At 44.1% G+C, this 17,515-nt stretch overlaps 1 protein-coding gene across 1 annotated transcript in view; it reads right to left on the reverse strand.

Annotated features, from left to right (window-relative positions):
• Positions 1-17,515, reverse strand: part of WDR93 (WD repeat domain 93) — a 43,546-nt gene that overhangs the window by 24,268 nt on the left and 1,763 nt on the right. The window contains exons 2-7 of the mRNA XM_059371581.1: positions 15,733-16,062; positions 14,630-14,822; positions 13,163-13,227; positions 7,432-7,510; positions 5,050-5,165; positions 3,782-3,820 (exon numbers count right to left, since the gene is read on the reverse strand). Of these exons, the coding sequence (XP_059227564.1) occupies positions 3,782-3,820; positions 5,050-5,165; positions 7,432-7,510; positions 13,163-13,227; positions 14,630-14,822; positions 15,733-16,044 (804 nt within the window). The 5' untranslated portion in view covers positions 16,045-16,062. The remainder of the gene's footprint in view (positions 1-3,781; positions 3,821-5,049; positions 5,166-7,431; positions 7,511-13,162; positions 13,228-14,629; positions 14,823-15,732; positions 16,063-17,515) is intronic.

The raw sequence follows: 17,515 nt of genomic DNA on the forward strand, positions 1-17,515 counted from the left end.
GCAGGCTCTCTGCTCAGCAGGGAGCCTGCTTCCTCCTCTCTCTCTGCCTGCCTCTCTGCCTACTTGTGATCTCTGTCTGTCAAATAAATAAATAAAATCTTAAAAAAAAAAAAAAAAGAAAGAAAGAAAACCACAAGGAAAAAAAAGTATTCTACAAGCCAATCTCATGTTTGAACATGGATACTCTATGAACACCAAACTATCATTTTGCTTTGTCAATATCTTATTTAGGACTTCAATATCAGCAAAGCAAACTGACAATGCAATTAAATGAATTATTACCAAGTATGGATTACCCAAGAATGGAAGGAAAAATGTTTCCACATTAGAAAATCTATTAATGCAATCCACTGCATTAGCAGATTAAAGGAGAAATACTCTGAAAAGATGAGGAGGAAGTATTTGATGAAGGTCGATATCTATTCCTAATTTAAAAAAAGAAATAACAAACTCCTAGCAAACACAGGCTGGAGGGACACATGCTTAGCTTGCAGAAGGATATTTATGTCAAACACTTTTAGGAAGCTTCATGCAAAATGGTGAGACACTTGGGAGTGTCCCAGTTGGGTCCTGGATAGTGTACTGTCCCCACGACTATTCAACATTTTACTAGAGCTCCTAGAAAATAGAACAAGGCAAGAACAAAAAATAAATAGGAATAAATACTTGAAAGAGGAAAAACTGTCATTATCTACCGTTAGGATTGTCTATGATTGTCTAGGTAGAAAATCCAACAGTATCAGCTGACAGACCATTAGAACTTCAGTAAAGAGGCCAAGGGTCCTGAGACTCAGGTGAAGGAAGTAAAGTATGAAATTTAAGGAGACTCTCACCCTTAGGTGTCCACCCTGTGCTTGCATGAACCTGCCAGGATCTAGGTTTTGCTGACCTCACGCAAATACAAGATCAATATACAAAAATCAGTAGCATTCCTTCCAATTTTCTGAAACTTGATATTCTTCCAGTTTCTTTGCTCTAACTAAGGACCTGATGAATACTGATACAGCCACAGACTAGCACGAACTTGCTAGAAAATATAGATGGTAGTGTCAACATTTAACACTTAATACCTCTCCTTCCTGAAACCCCATTAAAATGACAAAAAGTCATTGAGGAGAGCATCTCTTCAGAAAGACAGAGACCAAAACAAATTGGAAGAAAAAAGCAACTTGGGGAAAACAGACCATACATGGAGAAGAAACACCAACAACTAGAAACGTTTTTTAGGGAAGGCATAGTATTTATCAAATAAACAATCAGAGAAAAAAGGGAGACCCTTGTAAATAGAAATATGATAGCAAAAATGAAAAACTCAGTGAGAGAGTGGAGAGACTGAGCCAATGAGCTCTCCCCAAAAGGTGAACAACAACAAAAGTATGGAAAATAGAACAGAAAATAATCGGGTGACATTGATGAGATTAGAACCCTGGCAGTTTTGCTCCAAAGTTCATTAAGGTCCTGGTGTAGGTAGATGAATGTTGTAATGGGACAGGATAAAGAGCATAAAAATATATACAGGAATGATTAAAGATCATACTTCAAAACAAATGGGAAAAGATGAATTGTTCAAGGTTATCTGTGTGATGATTGGCTATTGGAAAAAATAGATAAAAGTGACCCCCTTCTCACTCCATTCACAAAAGACACTCTCCTCTATGAATTAGAGTGAAATGTCAAAAACAAAACTCTGAAATTATTAGAAGAAACCACAGGAGAACTTATTCATAACCTTGAGAGGGGAAAACCTTCTTCAGTAGAATGAATATTTTTAAAAAGGATAGAAAATTCTCACTGTATTCAAACCTAAAGCTTCTCCCCCCTCCCCGCTTTTTTTTTGAGAGAGAGAGAGAGAGAGAGAGAGAGAGCATTCACATGCAGTGGGGAGAAAAGAAGAAGGGGGAAAGAGAGAGAGCCCCAAGTGGGGCTTGATCTCATGACCCTGGGACCGTGACCTGAACCAAAATCAAGTTGGATGCCCAATTGACTGAGCCACCCAGGCACCCCAAGCCTAAAACTTCTTTACAACAGAAAAGCACACGAACAATGGAGAAATGGAATTAACAAATTGGAAGCAAATATGTAACAAGCAAACTATATAGGCAGGCAATCCAAAGAAAACCAGTAAATAAGGCCAGTTAAAAATATGGAGATCAATGAAAATTATACAAAATGTCATTTTGTTCCATCAGTTTGCAAAAACAAAAAACAAAACACAAACAAACAAACAAACAAACAAAAAAACAACAGAAAAAAGGATAATAGCAAGGTCAGAGAGGCTGTGGAGAAATTGGTTAAAAGCCTCAGGGGGTTGGGCCTCTGACTTTGGCTCGGGTCATGGTCCCAGGGTCCTGGGATCAAGCCCTGCATCGGACTCTGCTCCGCAGGGAGCCTGCTTCCTCTCCTCTCTCTCTGCCTGCCTCTCTGCCTACTTGTGATCTCTGTCTGTCAAATAATAAATAAAATCTTTATTAAAAGATTTGGGGAGGCAACTTAGCAGTATCTACATTAACACTAAAAATGCAGTGCCTGAACGCTCAGAAGCACCCAGGTATACAGAGAATCGACAAAGTTTTTCACTGTATAATGTAAAAGCCACAAAGTGAAAATGTCTTCAGTATCAATAGACTCATACCCCAAATAAACTGTGGTATATCCATAATATGGAACAGAATACGATAGGTCAAAAGAACAAGGTAGGTTTATTTGATGTTGAAAAACTTTGCCAAAAAAAAATAACACCCCCCCCAAAACAAAAAAAATGCAAAGTTGTAAGAAAATATATAGTATAGGAAATTCTCATAAAACAAAAAAAAAGAAAAAATTTCCCATAGAAAAGACATTCCCATAAAACAAAACTATATATTTTTAAAGATAAATGCATGTAAGAACCTATGTAAGATACACACGGAAGATCGAGGAAACACACATCAGGCTAATAACGATGAGGACCTGTGGAGACAACTGCTGTCTCCGAATTACCTGGCTTTTCCCAGAGTGATAGGTTCACCTGTTGTTTGTATAATTTGAAGCATAATGTAATTTAAAAAGGGGGAGAAGAGAGGGCTTTCGAGAGACTTCCATGTGGAGGTGATCTCTTCTGTACTGGCCAGCCTGGGTCCTCCCCAGAGCAGAGCCTCTGGAAAGCCCGGTGTGCTCCTGGCCTCAAAGGGAGAGCCGGGAAGCTCCAGGGAAGCCACTCGTCCCTGGAGGTACGAAGATGAAACCCTTCAGGAAACTTGGCTTGGGGGACTGGGCTGTTATTTAGGCAGGAGCAAACCGGGCCTCATGGGGCCTGAGGGTATATAATTTGGGGGCCTCTTGTGAAAGAGAACACAAAATTTTGAAAGCAAAATGCCCATGGCCATCCAAATACCTAAATGGTGACAGGGGGAGAAGGAGTGAAGACAGTGGTCTGAAGTGACTGTGGCTAAAATGTTACTTTTGCCAATTTTACAAGACTACGTGGCCATGTGAATACATTGTTAGGATCCCTTGCAGGGCCTTGGAAGGGGCCATACAGGTGAGGGGCCCTAAAATTTCACCTCCCTTATCTTCATGGAAATCCATCTCTCGACAAACGACTCGGGGCAATGATCCTCAAGGATAGGGGCCTGTCTTTCGTGGATATGAGGTACGAAGTTGAGTGACAGAGAATCTGAAAATGTGCCCTACTGGAACATTCTCCTGGGATACTTGTTATTTAAAGCACATTTTCAGTCAACATAAAAATCTGTGGCATGCAACCTAAATTTCCCTGCAGATTTTCTTTAAAATTCCTTACCGTTTCTAGATCTTCTGAAGTCACAGGTTCAAGAGCATTCTGAGGAGAAAAGTGAGAAATTAAGTCACAATAGGCTGGATGTATGTGCGTCCCCCGCTTTATTCTCTCTCTCCCCGTTACTGCCGTCAGTAGTGAATGCATCCTGCAGACACAGACGACTGATATTTGTGTGGTTGCCTGGCCCGCAGGATTTTAACACAGGATCCCCTGCTGTCCAGGGTCTTAGGATGCAGGAGGGGAGATTGGAAATAGTGAGAGGAAGAAATATGAATGTGGGTGCCCCTGGGTGGCTCAGTCGTTAAGCGTCTGCCATCAGCTCAGTTCATGATCCCAGAATCCTGGGATCGAGCCCCGAGTCAGGCTCCTTGCTCAGCGGGAAGCCTGCTTCTCCCTCTCCCACTCCCCCTGCTTGTGTTCCCTCTTTTGCTCTCTTTGTCAAATAAATAAAATCTTTAGGGGGCGCCCGGGTGGCTGGGTGGGTTAAAGACTCTGCCTTCGGCTCAGGTCATGATCTCAGGGTCCTGGGATTGAGTCCCGCATCGGGCTCTCTGCTCATCATGAAGCCTGCTTCCTCCTCTCTCTCTCTCTGCCTGCCTCTCTGCCTGCTTGTGATCTCTGTCTGTCAAATAAATAAATAAAATCTTTTTTTAAAAAATAAGTAAAATCTTAAAAAAAAAAAAAAAGAAATATGAATGAACAGAGGTAATGTTGGGCATTGAGATTATTTTTTAAAAAATAGACTGAAATGGTAGAGCTCCTACTTTCTAAGAATAATATGAAGAACATATGTATTCCCTATATATTGACAACAACCCGTTTATACCATAATCTGGGAAATGCAGTGAGGCATGAAAGGATTATTTCAGCCCAGGGCGGGGGCGGTGGTGGTGGGAATAAAATGACCGAGGAGGCAGGAATCAGGATAAAAGACCTGGGAGTGGTCTTGGTGGAGAGGCACCTCTCAGAGAGAGAGAGAGAGAGAGAGAGAGAGAGGCAGGCTCCCACTACTGAGGGCCCCTCTTAATATCTTATTTTGACCAAAGCAAATCGAGTTTGGAGTCATGGGCCCATGTGCCTGCTGTCCTCTCTTGCCGCCTCCGTAATTTGGGGGCCTCTGTGAAAGAGAACACGAAATTTTGAACGCAAAATGCCCATGGCCATCCAAATACCTAAATGGCGCCATTTGTCCTGACTCCAAGGGGCATTTAGGCAGATGTGGGTCAAGGGGAGGGAGAAACGTATCAGTGGGAAACAGGGGCCTTTCCTACCGGTTGTGGCTGTCTGACTTTCTTCTTCGGATTTAGAGCCGGTTGGGGGTGCTCCACCTCCTTGAGCCAAGACTCCTTGGGCAATTTGTACACGTCCAGCCAAGTGTCCCCAGCTCCTGCATTGGGAAACCAAGGCGCCATTGGGCAACTGTGCGTAGGTGACAAGCTTCCCGTGAGGAAAGGCCTGTCTTCTCAGAACCCCCAGCGTGGGGCCCAGCAGGCACCCTCGGAACAGAGACTTGGGCAGACCGAGGGGGCCGTGGTCCTGCCATGGGTCGCTGCCCGGGGAGCTGTAGGGCCTCTCCCCTCAGGCCACCACCTTCTGAAGGAAGCCGGGCTCCTTACAGTCACAGCACTGGTATTACGGTTTTTAACCAAGCTGTCGCCTCTGCCCAGACCCCCTGTCTTTTTCTAGGTTCCAAGAGGTAAATTACACAGACATTTTGTCATACTGCTTTTCCTGTCAGGGGAGGAAGGCGGTATGACACAGAAGCCATGACTGAGAGGGGATGGCTGAGGCTGGAATTGGGAGGGATTCCCTCCAGAGCATTCTTCTGATATTTGAGGAAATGACCACCAAGGACCACCTGGGTGTGGGGCTTTAACTCGTCACGGAAACACACTCAGCTTCTATACCCAATACCTGACAACCTGGGAAGGGCCGCTTCCCCTTGGTTTGGGGCTCTAGCTAAGTGTTTCCTTTAACACGCAATCATCTGGACCCCTGGACTTCAGGTTTCTGGTCTCCAGTCCTGGGAGAGAATAACTGTCTTGTTTTGAGCCACCGCATTTGTGGTACTTTGTTGGGGCCTAGGAAACAGGACAGAGTATAAAAGCTTCCTTTGAAGTATATACTTTCCTCAAGCACTTAACATTTGAGGGACCTGTGGCAAGAATATAGAGGCCCATATACCATATGTCTAAATATTTAAAAGTTTGGGGCGCTTGGGTGGCTCAGTGGTTTGGGCTGCTGCCTTCGGCTCGGGTCATGATCTCAGGGTCCTGGGATCGAGCCCCGCATCGGGCTCTCTGCTCCGCAGGAAGCCTGCTTCTCTCTTTCTCTCTCTCTCTGCCTGCCTCTCTGCCTACTTGTGATCTCTGTCTGTCAAATAAATAAATAAAATCTTAAAAAAAAAAAAAAAGTTAAAAGTCAGGTTGCCTGGGTGGTTCAGTCTTTAAGTGTCTGCCTTTGGCTCAGGTCATGATCCCAGGGTCCTGGGATCGAGCCCCGCATCAGGCTCCCTGCTCAGCTCATGTTCCCTCTCTTGCTGTCTCTCCCTCTCTGCCAAATAAATAAAATCTTTTTAAAAAGATAAAAATCAAGCTAAGAGTCACTTGAATAAAAGATGTTCTATCTCGGCAGTAATAATTACAGCAGGTAAGAGCCAACGACAAATGCTAGAATTGGTGGGTTGTACTTCAAGGGGATGCGGGATAGATGCATAGTCTCAAAGTATCTCCCCCCAAATGCTTATCGATTACTGTGGTGGTTTCAACATATGCCCCCAAATTCTCTGATTCTTCTGCCTCCAGGAAGAGAAGCTTAAATCCTTTCCCCTTAAGTGTTGCCTGGACCTAGTGACTTGCTTCTAACATAGTATGGGACGGGAAAAGCAGTATCGTAGTGGGGGAATCTGGCAGACACCAGTAACTTGGGTGAAATTGCTGGCACATATCCCTGATATACAATGACAAGAGCATGTCACCTCTGTGGCATCTCCCCTAAATCCTTAACCCTGGTTGAATCATGAGAAACAGAGCAGGCAAATTGAAATTGGGGGACCTTGTGCAGAATATCTGACTGGTATTCTTCAAAAGTGTCAAGGCCATGAAAAACAAAGACTGAGAAATTGTCACAGATCGGAGTAGACTAAGAAGACACAATGACTAAATAGAATATGGAATCCTGGATTGAGCCTTGGAACAAAAATTTAGTGGAAAAAAGGGGAAAACCTGAAGAAAAAAGCCACCACCTTTAGTTAATAGTATTATATCGATGTCATCGCTTAATTTTTAAAAAGATTTTATTTATTTTTTGGACACAGAGAGAGAGAGCACAAGGAAGCAGAGTGGCAGGCAGAGGGAGAAGCAGACTCTCTGCTTAGCAGGGAGCCCGATGTGGGGCTCGATCCCAGGACCCTGGAATCATGACCTGAGCGGAAAGCAGAGGCTTCACCCACTGAGCCACCCAGGCACCCCTGTCATTAATTTTGACAAACGAACTGTGGTCACATTACATGTTGGTATTGAAAAACAGGGGACACCCTGTCCCTATCTTTACAACTCCCGTAAATTATTTCTAAATAAAAGGTTTGAAAGGAGGTGGTTATCTGGAAGAGGCTACACATCTGAACCTTCTTATCAGCTCACCGTTAATCTCACCTTGTAGGAGGAAGGCCGCGAAACCCCCTCCTTGAGAGATCTCCACCTTCACACAGGTGGTTTGCTTGCTGGCATCATCCTGGAAAGAAGAGAAGCGTGGTAAGGTCAGCCTCATGATGGAGAGGAATGGTGGACTTTGGATTTCCCGCCTAAAGGTTTTGGATGTATTTCCTAGTTTCTTAAATACCATAGATTGGATGACTCATCAACAATAGACCTTTATCTCCCATAGTCCTGGAGGCTAGAAAGCCAAGATTTCCAAAGATTTCAAAAATCTGGCAGATTCAGCGTCTGGCGAGAACCTGTTTGCTGGTCTGTAGACTTTCTGCCTGCCACCTTCTCAGGTGCCTTCACATGGTGGAAGGGTTGAGGGAGCTCTTGGGGCTCATCTAAGGGCACTAATCCCATTTGTGAAGGTTCATGATCTAAACCTTTCGAAAAGCCCCACCTCCTAATACTCACACCAGAGTTTAGGATTTTCAACCTGAATTCTGTGGGGACACAAACATTCAGTCCATAGCAAGAAGAGACTGACTGTAACCCTGGTATGAAATTTGCTCAAATTTCAGGCCAGGTGAGAGATTCAATGTTTATGGTTGTCTGTGGCCTGCTTTTTCATTTTCTTAATTGTATCTTTATAATAACAAAGATACTTGTTATTATTAAGACCTTTATTAATAGGTGCTTGCATTTTGTTGGGTTTTAAAAAAAAAAACAAGTTGTAATGTTTTATTACAAATTAAAAATGAGGTGCTTAAAAACCTCAACTTGGTGAGGGACAGCTGGGTGGCTCAGTTTGCTCGAGAATCCAGTTCTTGATTTTGGCTCAGATGGTGAGACCAGTCCTTGCATCTGGCTCTGCACTGGGCATGGAGCCTGCTGGGGATTCTCTCTCTCCCTCTCCCTTTGCCTCTCCCCCACCATCCCAGGCTCGCTCTCTCTCCAAAACAAACAAACATCTCAACTTGGCTAGATATGAAACAATGTTAAAACCTTTAAAGGTGTATTGAGAAAAACCAGACTTTTCAAAAAACCCATTTGTTATTACCAAAAAGAGACATCTTTAAGTAAAAATAAAAACCAGATGCTGCATAGATGATGCCACTAGTTCTAGCTGTCTGGTCAACAGTAGAAATACAAGCACTGAAGGTCTTCAGTTCCGATCTTTCATTCACTTCTTATTGCTGGGATGTCATAATTTCACCCCCCACCCCTCTGGCAACCACCAATCTGTTTTCTGCATTTAACAGTCTATTTGTTTCTTTTTTTTCTCTGTTTTGTTTCTTAGAATCCACGTAAGAGTGAAATAATATAGTATTTGTCTTTCTCTGTCTTATTTCACTTAGAATTATACCCTCTGGGTCCATCCATGTTGTGAATGGCAAGATCTCGTTCTTTTTTATGGCCGAGTAATATTCCATTGCATCTGTATATACCACATATTTTGTATCCATTCATCTATCAATGGACACTTGGGGCCTTCCATAATTTGGCTATTGTAAGTAACACTACAGTAAATACAGAGGTGCATAGAGTTTTTCAAATTAGTATTTCATTTTCTTTGGATAAATTCCCAGAAGCACAATTACTGGATCATGTGGTATTTCTATTTTTAATTTTTTGAGGAATTTCCATAGTTTTCCACAGTGACTGCACTGACTTACATTCCCACCAACAGCACACGGGGGTTCCTCTTCTCCAGCTCCTTGCCAATTCTTGTTATTTCGTATCTTTGATTCTAGCCATTCTGACAGGTGTGAGGTGATCTCATTGTGGTTTTTTGATTTGTATTTCCCTGATCATGAGTGGTGTTGAGCATTTTTTCATGTGTCTGCTGGCCACCTGCATGTCGTCTTTGGAAAAATGTCTGTTCATATCTCCTGCCAATTTTTTAATTAGATTATTTGGTTTTTGGGTGTTGTGTAAGTTCTTTATACATTTTGGACACTCTTTATTAGATATGTCATTTACAAATATCTTCTCCCATTCTGTAGGTTGCCTTGTCGTTTTGACGGTGGTTTCCTTTGCTGTGCAAAAACCTCTAATTTTGGTGTAGTCTGGATATTTATTTTTCGAGATCACTCGGTGGGGACAGGACAGGTGGTAAGCCTGCATTAGCTCAGTCCCGCCCTGCTCAGCCTGGGGAGCCATGACGCCTCACCTGAATTCTCAGCTAGCTGCTTTGTCCCTTTGCCATCTTATGGCTTAGGTTCTCCAGGCATTTGCATCAGTAATAGAAGTTGCAGGGTTGAGGAGGCTGCTGACCTTGGGTGTCATCTCCTTGATTTTCCTTTTCTTCATTGCTGTCCTCTCTAGGGGGTCTTTGGTGAGGTGGGCCCATCCCCTGATACAGATTCTCTCACTGATCTACCTGCTTCTGCACCCTACTCGTCTACCCCCTTCGTCCCTTCTGCACGGGAGGGTCGGCATAGTGTGCTGGGCTCTGCCCACATGCAGGTGGGGACTGTCACCTGTGCCAGGGCCTGACCTTCAGGGGCACTCTCTGACCCCTCTGACCCCTCATTCCTTTCCCTACTCTCACAAGTCTGGAATCCCACTGGTAATTGCATGGAGGCCCAGCCCTAGACATGGACAGCGTTTCCCCCTGGTTCTATTCTGCACTGATTTACTGCCTTGTGCTGAACTCCACCAGGGCCTATGACGCCCACTGCCTCTGCACACTTTCTCCTCCAACAACATCCAACTCTTCCATCTCTTCATCTCCTATATAAAAAAGTCCCTTCTTGGGGTTACCTTTTATGGCAGTCTGCTATCCAAATACATCTTCCTTGGTGTCCTTGCTGCTGATGAAACCGTGTCTGTTCTGCGCATGAAACCACCTGACTGGTCCCTAAACCTCTGTTGCCATGACCTCCTTGTCCCCACCAGCAGGTGCCCCTGCTCCCTTCTTGTGGGCGGGTGGGCATAGGCGGGGGCACTGCGGTGTGGGCGGGGGTATTGTGGAGGCCCCTGCTGGGTCTCCTCTCCACGGCTCAGGATTGCTGTCACTCTGATCGGGGACAGCTATGGCTCCCCCTGGAGGGTGAGGGTCATTGGGCTGTGCCGGTGGGGCCGGTCAAGGCTCTCAGGGCCCCCCCGTCAGCTCCTGCTAGAGAGTGCACTCCAATAGCATCTTTTGATGAGAAGTTTTAATTTTTTTAAACTGCTTTATTAGGGATATAATAACATGTACCAACGACATGTTTAAAGTGTACAATTTGATGTTTTGACACATGTATATCTCTTGAAACCATCCCACAAGCCCATGAACATATCCATCGCCCCCGAAGTTTCCTTCTGCCCTTGGCAATCATCCCTTCACCTTTCTCTCACCCCACCCCAGACAAAAACTGATGTTCTCTGTCACTACATTAGTTCGTATTTCTAGAATTTTATATAAATGGAATTATACGGTGTGTACTCTTTTTGTGTCTGACTTCTTTCACTCAGCTTAATTATTTTAAGATGCATCCATGTGCATTAATAGTCCATACTACTGTGTGCGCATACTACAATTTGCTTATCCCCGCCCCCCCATGCTGATGGACGTTTGGGTGGCTTCTGGTTTTTGGCTAGGACACAGGCAGCTGCTTATAAACATTCACAAACACATGTTTGTGTGGAGATACGCCCTCAGTTCTCCTGTGTAAATATCAAGGAGTGGAACACCCAGATTGTATGGTAGGTGTACATTTAACTTTTTAAAAAAAAACTGCCTGGCTGGCACAGTTGAGTGAGGGCGTGACTCAGGGTTGTGAATTTGAGCCCCACGTTGGGTATAGAAATTACTTATATAAAAAAATTTTTAAAAGCCTTAAAGAAAAACCTGCCAAAATAACTGTACCATTGTATTTCACCACCAGCAGTGTATGGGAGTTCCGGCTGTTCTGGATCTCTGCCAACAGTCGGTACGGTCACTCTTTTGAACTTGAGGCATTCTAATACATCTGTTGTGGTAGCTCGCTGTGATTTTGACTTGCGTTTTCCTAATGACTAAGGATGCTGAGCAGCTCATTTACTTCCCATCTATCTTCTTTGGTGAACCGTCTTTCTTTTCAAACCCCTGCCCATTTTGAAAACTGGGTTGTTTGTTGTCTTATTGTTGAGTTTGCATCTTGAGAGTTCATCGCATGTTCTGGATACAAGTTGTTCATCAGGTAGGTGATTTACAATTATTTTCTGCCGGTCCGCTGCCTGTCTTTTTATTCTTTTGCCAGTGCCTTCTACAGAAGAAGCTTTTAATTTTGATGAAGGCCAACTTACTAATTTTTTCTTGTATGGATTGTGCTTTTGATGTTGCTGCTAGAAACTCTTTGCCATTCCCCAAGTCGCGAGACTTCCTCCTATGTTTTCTTGTAGAGGTTTTATGAGTTTAGATTTTACAGATAGACCTTTGACACACTGCAAGCTAATTTTTGCTTATGCCATGAGAATAATAAGTTGTTAACTTTGATGAAGCCCAATATCAATTTTTAATTTTCTATTTAGTACTTTCCATGTCCTAAGAAATCTTTGCCTTCCCCAGGCGCCTGGGTGGCTCAGTGGGTTACAGCCTCTGCCTCTGGCTCAGGTCATGATCTCAGGGTCCTGGGATGGAGACCCGCATCGGGCTTTCTGCTCAGCAGGGAGCCTGCTTCCCCCTCTCTCTCTGCCTGCCTCTCTGCCTACTTGTGATCTCTCTCCCTCTCTCTTTCAAATAAATAAAACTTTTTAAAAAATGCTACAAGAAATCGTTGCCTTCCTGAGGTGGCTAAAATATTTTCCAGTGTTTTCTTTAAAACGGATAATGTTTTTAGCCTTTACATTTAGACCCATAATCCATCTCAAATTGGTTCTTACATATGGTACAAAGTAGGGTGGAGTTCATTTCCCCTCTAGCATTCCAGCATCATTTGTTGAAAATACTTTCTTTTCCCCACTGACTTGCTTGGATGCCCATCAGTGGTATTTTTTACAAGACAAACTGCAGTTAAAAATCTACTCTGAGCAATATCCTCTCTCTTTTTTTTACTCCTTGATTTACGAAACACTTTCCGAGACGCTACGGTAGACAGGCAGTGTGTTAGGAACAAGGGATACGTGGGTGAAACATGGGTGAATAAGAACACGTGTCCTGCCCTCTGGATGGTTCTACCCAAGAGAAGAAGTAGTCATCCAAACACACAAGCACGGAAGGTAGAGAAAATGCTGCAACAGAGATTCTGTTCTGTATGGGGGCGGACAGAGGAGGGAGAGATTGGGTTTTTAGGGGCATTTCGGGGAAAGTATCTCAGGGAAGGAGATATCTGAGCTGTTCTTAAAGGAAATGTAAGAGAATGAGGGAAATTTAAGAGGTACATACAGTAGATAGGGAGGCAAGGGGAGCACTTTGAGCAGGGGGAACAGCATAGGCAAGGAGACAGGATGGGAAGCAGCCGGGAAATTGTAGGGGCTTGTAAGTATTTGCTGAATATATTGGTCTGGTGCTCATTCTGGACTGGAGATCCTTAGTAACTTTCCTCTGCCAAAAACAGGGTAAATAAATCCACAGCTTTCAGCATGTGCCCTCAGTTGGTGGGAGGGTCTTTAAATTGTATATTTTAGAGAAGGCCCTCTGTCCAGAGAGTCTCTATCTTTCATGAAACTCTAGGACAGGTGTCATCACCTCCATAGTAAAAGTCAACTTCATTCGCTACAGCTTTTGGCTACATTTTTGCTACAGCTGTTTCTAAGGGAAACAGCAGGAACTTACCACTTCATTGATGGCTTTGATGAGGAAAAGACCATCCTTGTAAAAATAGAACAGTCTAGCAATGCCTGAAACAGAGAAGGTAAGGCAGACAAATGAATCAAAGAACTGGAATTTTAGATCTGACTTTCTGAATTATCAGCTTGCGCTCACGGGTCCTTAAGCCTCCTCCTGGCCTCTCGGTCTCCCTGGCTTCCTCCACCCCTGACTTGACATGTTCAGGCTGTTCTCCCTGCTGGGTTCTCTCTGCCTACCGTGGCCCATCCTCTGGTCCCGGAAGCCTCTGTAAGACACTCCTAACTCGCTCTGACACCCATAATCCAGAAAGACAAAGGCAAAGGTCCCATTGTGGGCGAAGGTCTAACTCAACCCAATAAACCACCACAGGATATCTGCTGCAGGACCACAGATGTGCCAGGGACAGCCATGCATTACACTGAAGTCACACAGACGTGAAACCCAGCGGATGTAACGCAGTGTGATAAAATACAATCCTATCTTTAGACCAAATTCCTCTTGAATTCAACGTTCCCCCTCTAGCTGTGTCAAAAAGCACACGCTCAAATTAGAGAAGAGTTTCCAAAATAGTACCAAGAACACCCCAATATCCCTCAGCTCACTTCCCCAATGATAGCATCTTACAAAACCAGAGTATGATTTTTCCTTTCATTGTAACAGCCCGTGCCTTGGTTCAGACCTTCATCATTTCTCTCCTTGATGAAAGCAACAGTCTTCTTGGTCTCTCTCCCTCCCTCTTTCCTCCTTTCTCCCTCGCTTCCTTTCCTTTCTTTCTCTCTCTATCACTCTCTCTGTCTTTCTTTCCCAACAGAAGATAGGTTTATTTGGGGATAGTACAGAATTGCAGCCCCGGACAAGCCAACTACTACACAACTGCATCTCTTTCTCTCATTTTGACTCACCCCTACCACGGCACCCTTCCTAAAACACCAGTCTGGGCGGCTCACTCTCCTGCACTGCACTGTCCTCCTCAACACTGTCTATGGCTCTGGGTACTCTCGTCCCCATGAAGGCCTGGTTCAGCGTCAGGCTGAGGGGAAGAAACGATCCCTACTTTATTCGAGCAGCGGGATTTCTGAGTGCCCAAAGGGTGTGAGCTCCGGGTCCATGCTGGCTGGGCAGCACCCTGCCTGTGCTACTCTCCTTCTACATCATCCCAAGTAAGTTATTTAACCTCAATGCCTCAGTGGCTTCTTCTGAAAAACAGGGTTAAGAAATTCTACTTACCTCCCAGGGCTCTTGTGAGGGTTGCATGGGTCAGCTTATGAGCAATGTTAGACTAGTGCTTTGCACACTATCATGGTCTGTGTGTGTGAGTTAATACTATGTGACCAGGGAGAAGGCTCCAGGTCTGGCCCCACCCATACCTAGAAAGGAGATTATATTGGAACAGTCTACAGATAACTATATATTTGGCTTAAAAAAAAAAAAAAAAAGAGGAAGAACATGTACCCATTTCATCCACAGGAACAATAAGTATTTCACTCCCCAAATCTGTGGCCCAGATGGAAGTGACATCCACCTTAAGTTTCTCCCAACCATATACTCGTTTGGCACTGTACAGATTATAGATGGAGAATCCTTTGGCTCCTCCAATAAAGACATAGTCTTGGGAAATCGCCATACAATTTGGCATTTTGTTGAGCTGAGGAAACAAAAAAACAAAGGAAGAAGGAATGATTTTCAGTTGCCACCATCTGCAAGAACGTGAGCTAACTTTGCAAAGAGGCATGTGGGCCCTTCCTAGGTAGAATACCGCCCCCAAACAGTGCTTACCTAAGTATTTTGCCCAAGCATCAGGAAAGTCATAGCATTCTACTTTTAGGAGAAAATAGCCAGAGAAAACAGCCAAATTGAGAATAAGTACACATTTACAAGACTAACCATGACCACAGGTCCTGTGATGAGTAGACAATTGTCCCTGTTCCCTGTACTTTTATCATCTAGAATGCCGTGGAAACGCTGAGACACTGGCAGATTCCCAATCATCAAGCAAGAGAGTGATTAAAGTATTCAGAAGCATTTTTAAATAACAACAGAATATAAAAGACTTTCTGTATAATCTCCAACTAATCAGAATACCCATTTCTTCCAAGCAATTACTAGATCAATTTTTTAAATTAATTAATTAACTAATTAATTAATTAATTTAAACGCCATGCTACTTGCTGGGTAGAGGGACCATTAACCATGGCTGTCTCTTTTTTTTTTTTTTTTAAGATTTTATTTATTTGACAGAGATTACAGGTAGGCAGAGAGGCAGGCAGAGAGAGAGGGGGAAGCAGGCTCCCCGCGGAGCAGAGAGCCCAACACGGGACTCGATCCCAGGACGCTGAGATCATGACCTGAGCTGAAGGCAGTGGCCCAACCCACTGAGCCACCCAGGTGCCCTACTAGATCCATTTTAATCAACATCAGCAAGCCTAGTAATCTTTCAGAAATGCACCTGTCTTAATGAGGGAAGGTTCCTTGTAGGAGCTCCTTCCCTGGATCAGGCATTTTCATTTATCAACACTCTACTGGGAAACAGGGACTCCTGGTCAGCACCTCCATACCTTGCTTTCTATAAGTGGAGCGTAGATGGTGGGCTGGGTCTGGCTGAACTCAACTTTCCTCCGTGCCTCCCTTTCCTGGATAACTTCCCAACACTTGTCAAACAGAAGGTTCACCATCTTGTTGATCATGCGGTAAGGCTGTGGCAGAGGATCCACCTCCTCACCCAAATCTATGAAGACATAATCATCTTCATCATCCTTCGGCCAGTCCTTCTCTGTTGGGGATGGCACCTCGAGCACCCCCTTTCTCATAAAACTGGAGACTTGACTTCCTCTGGGGGTTGACATCACAGAAGCTGGTACTGGGAGCATCTAGGAAACTTGGAAAAGCTGACAAAGGAAGCAAGCAGAGGTCCTTTGAGAAAAAAGAGAAGTTACCAGAAGACAGCACATCTCCCTCTCTAGCACAAAAATCCCTGGGAACTATTTATTCTAGAGACTGGTGCTTTCCTTATTTATCACGGGATTGTTACCACATTACTAAAGTATGCCCTTCATATAATAAGGATATCAGCAGAACTGGGTATTAATGAGTCACATCTTCCAGAATAGCTCAAGATGATGGGTGCTATGGCACAGGGAGAGGAAATGTGGCATCCTTGTTGTCTTTCTCCAGCTCCTGCTCAGAGAGTGTCTGTCTGGGTCCCACCTCTCTCCTACAACTTAGGTCTTCTCTTCCTTCTTGCATCTCTGCAAGTGGCTATGGCCAGGCCTGCTGGGTAGTGAGCCAGAACGGCTCTCCTTCCTTCCCCTCGACTCTGACCAGATGCCATCCAAGCACTTCGAATCCTTGCCGTCTCGTTTGGTCCTTTCTCTCTAGGCCCACTGCTTCTGACTGGCAGTTCTGTAGACAGAGAGCCCATGGCCTGTGAGATTTTTCTAGGGCCTCTAGAAATGTTTGAGACTCGGGGGAAAAAATGGAATAAAAAAAAAGAAATCCCCAAGAAATGAAAATAATTAAACATTCACAAAACTATCACAACTTATCAGCTCCAGGTTGTGTGTGTGCATAACATTTCAGTCCATAGAAAAGAACAAGTAACCTGAACTTCATCGAACTCAAAACTGTACAAATTACAAAAAGGCTCTCAAAATCACAGGTAAATAAAGGCATTTAATGTGGCACATGGGGTCCATTCTGAGATGATTCACATGTAGTGGAGTGGGGGTCCTGCATTGTCAGAGCACTGGGTGGGGGGCATGGAACCCTTGTAGAAATCTACTGCGATCCTCTTACCTCACCCGTTAGGGTTCATCTGTGATGTTTCTGGTGCATAGCCAGAGGAGCTAGCTGAGCCCCAATATGACAGAAGAGAGCCACCTGAAATCACGGGTAGGAACAGTAAGCTGAACTCACACCAAGAATAATGCCGGTTTCCACCGAGGAGAATGGGAAGCCTCATAATTCACAAACACTGGGTGAAGTGACCAGAAGTTCTTGCCAAGCAAGGCAAAAATTAGCCCTGGAATTAACGTTGCTCTGGTACTGCTAGTCAAATCTTAGAAGTGACAAGATCAAAAAATTGCTAAGTAACTTCATGGCATACCAGAGCAAACTCAACAATATTTATAGGAAAACAGAAATATCCAGCATCCAATGAAATAAATATCTGGGATCCAATTTAAAAAAAAAAAAAAAAGACCGGGCATGCAGAGGCAAGAAACTCACAAAGAGAAAAGTCAGGCAACTGAAGCTGACTCATCATCAACGCACTTATTAGAACTAGCAGATAAAACAGTTATAAATGGGGCGCCTGGGTGGCTCAGTGGGTTAGGCCGCTGC

The sequence above is a fragment of the Mustela nigripes genome, chromosome 13 (genome assembly GCF_022355385.1).
Source record: "Mustela nigripes isolate SB6536 chromosome 13, MUSNIG.SB6536, whole genome shotgun sequence".
NCBI classification, from domain to species: domain Eukaryota; kingdom Metazoa; phylum Chordata; class Mammalia; order Carnivora; family Mustelidae; genus Mustela; species Mustela nigripes.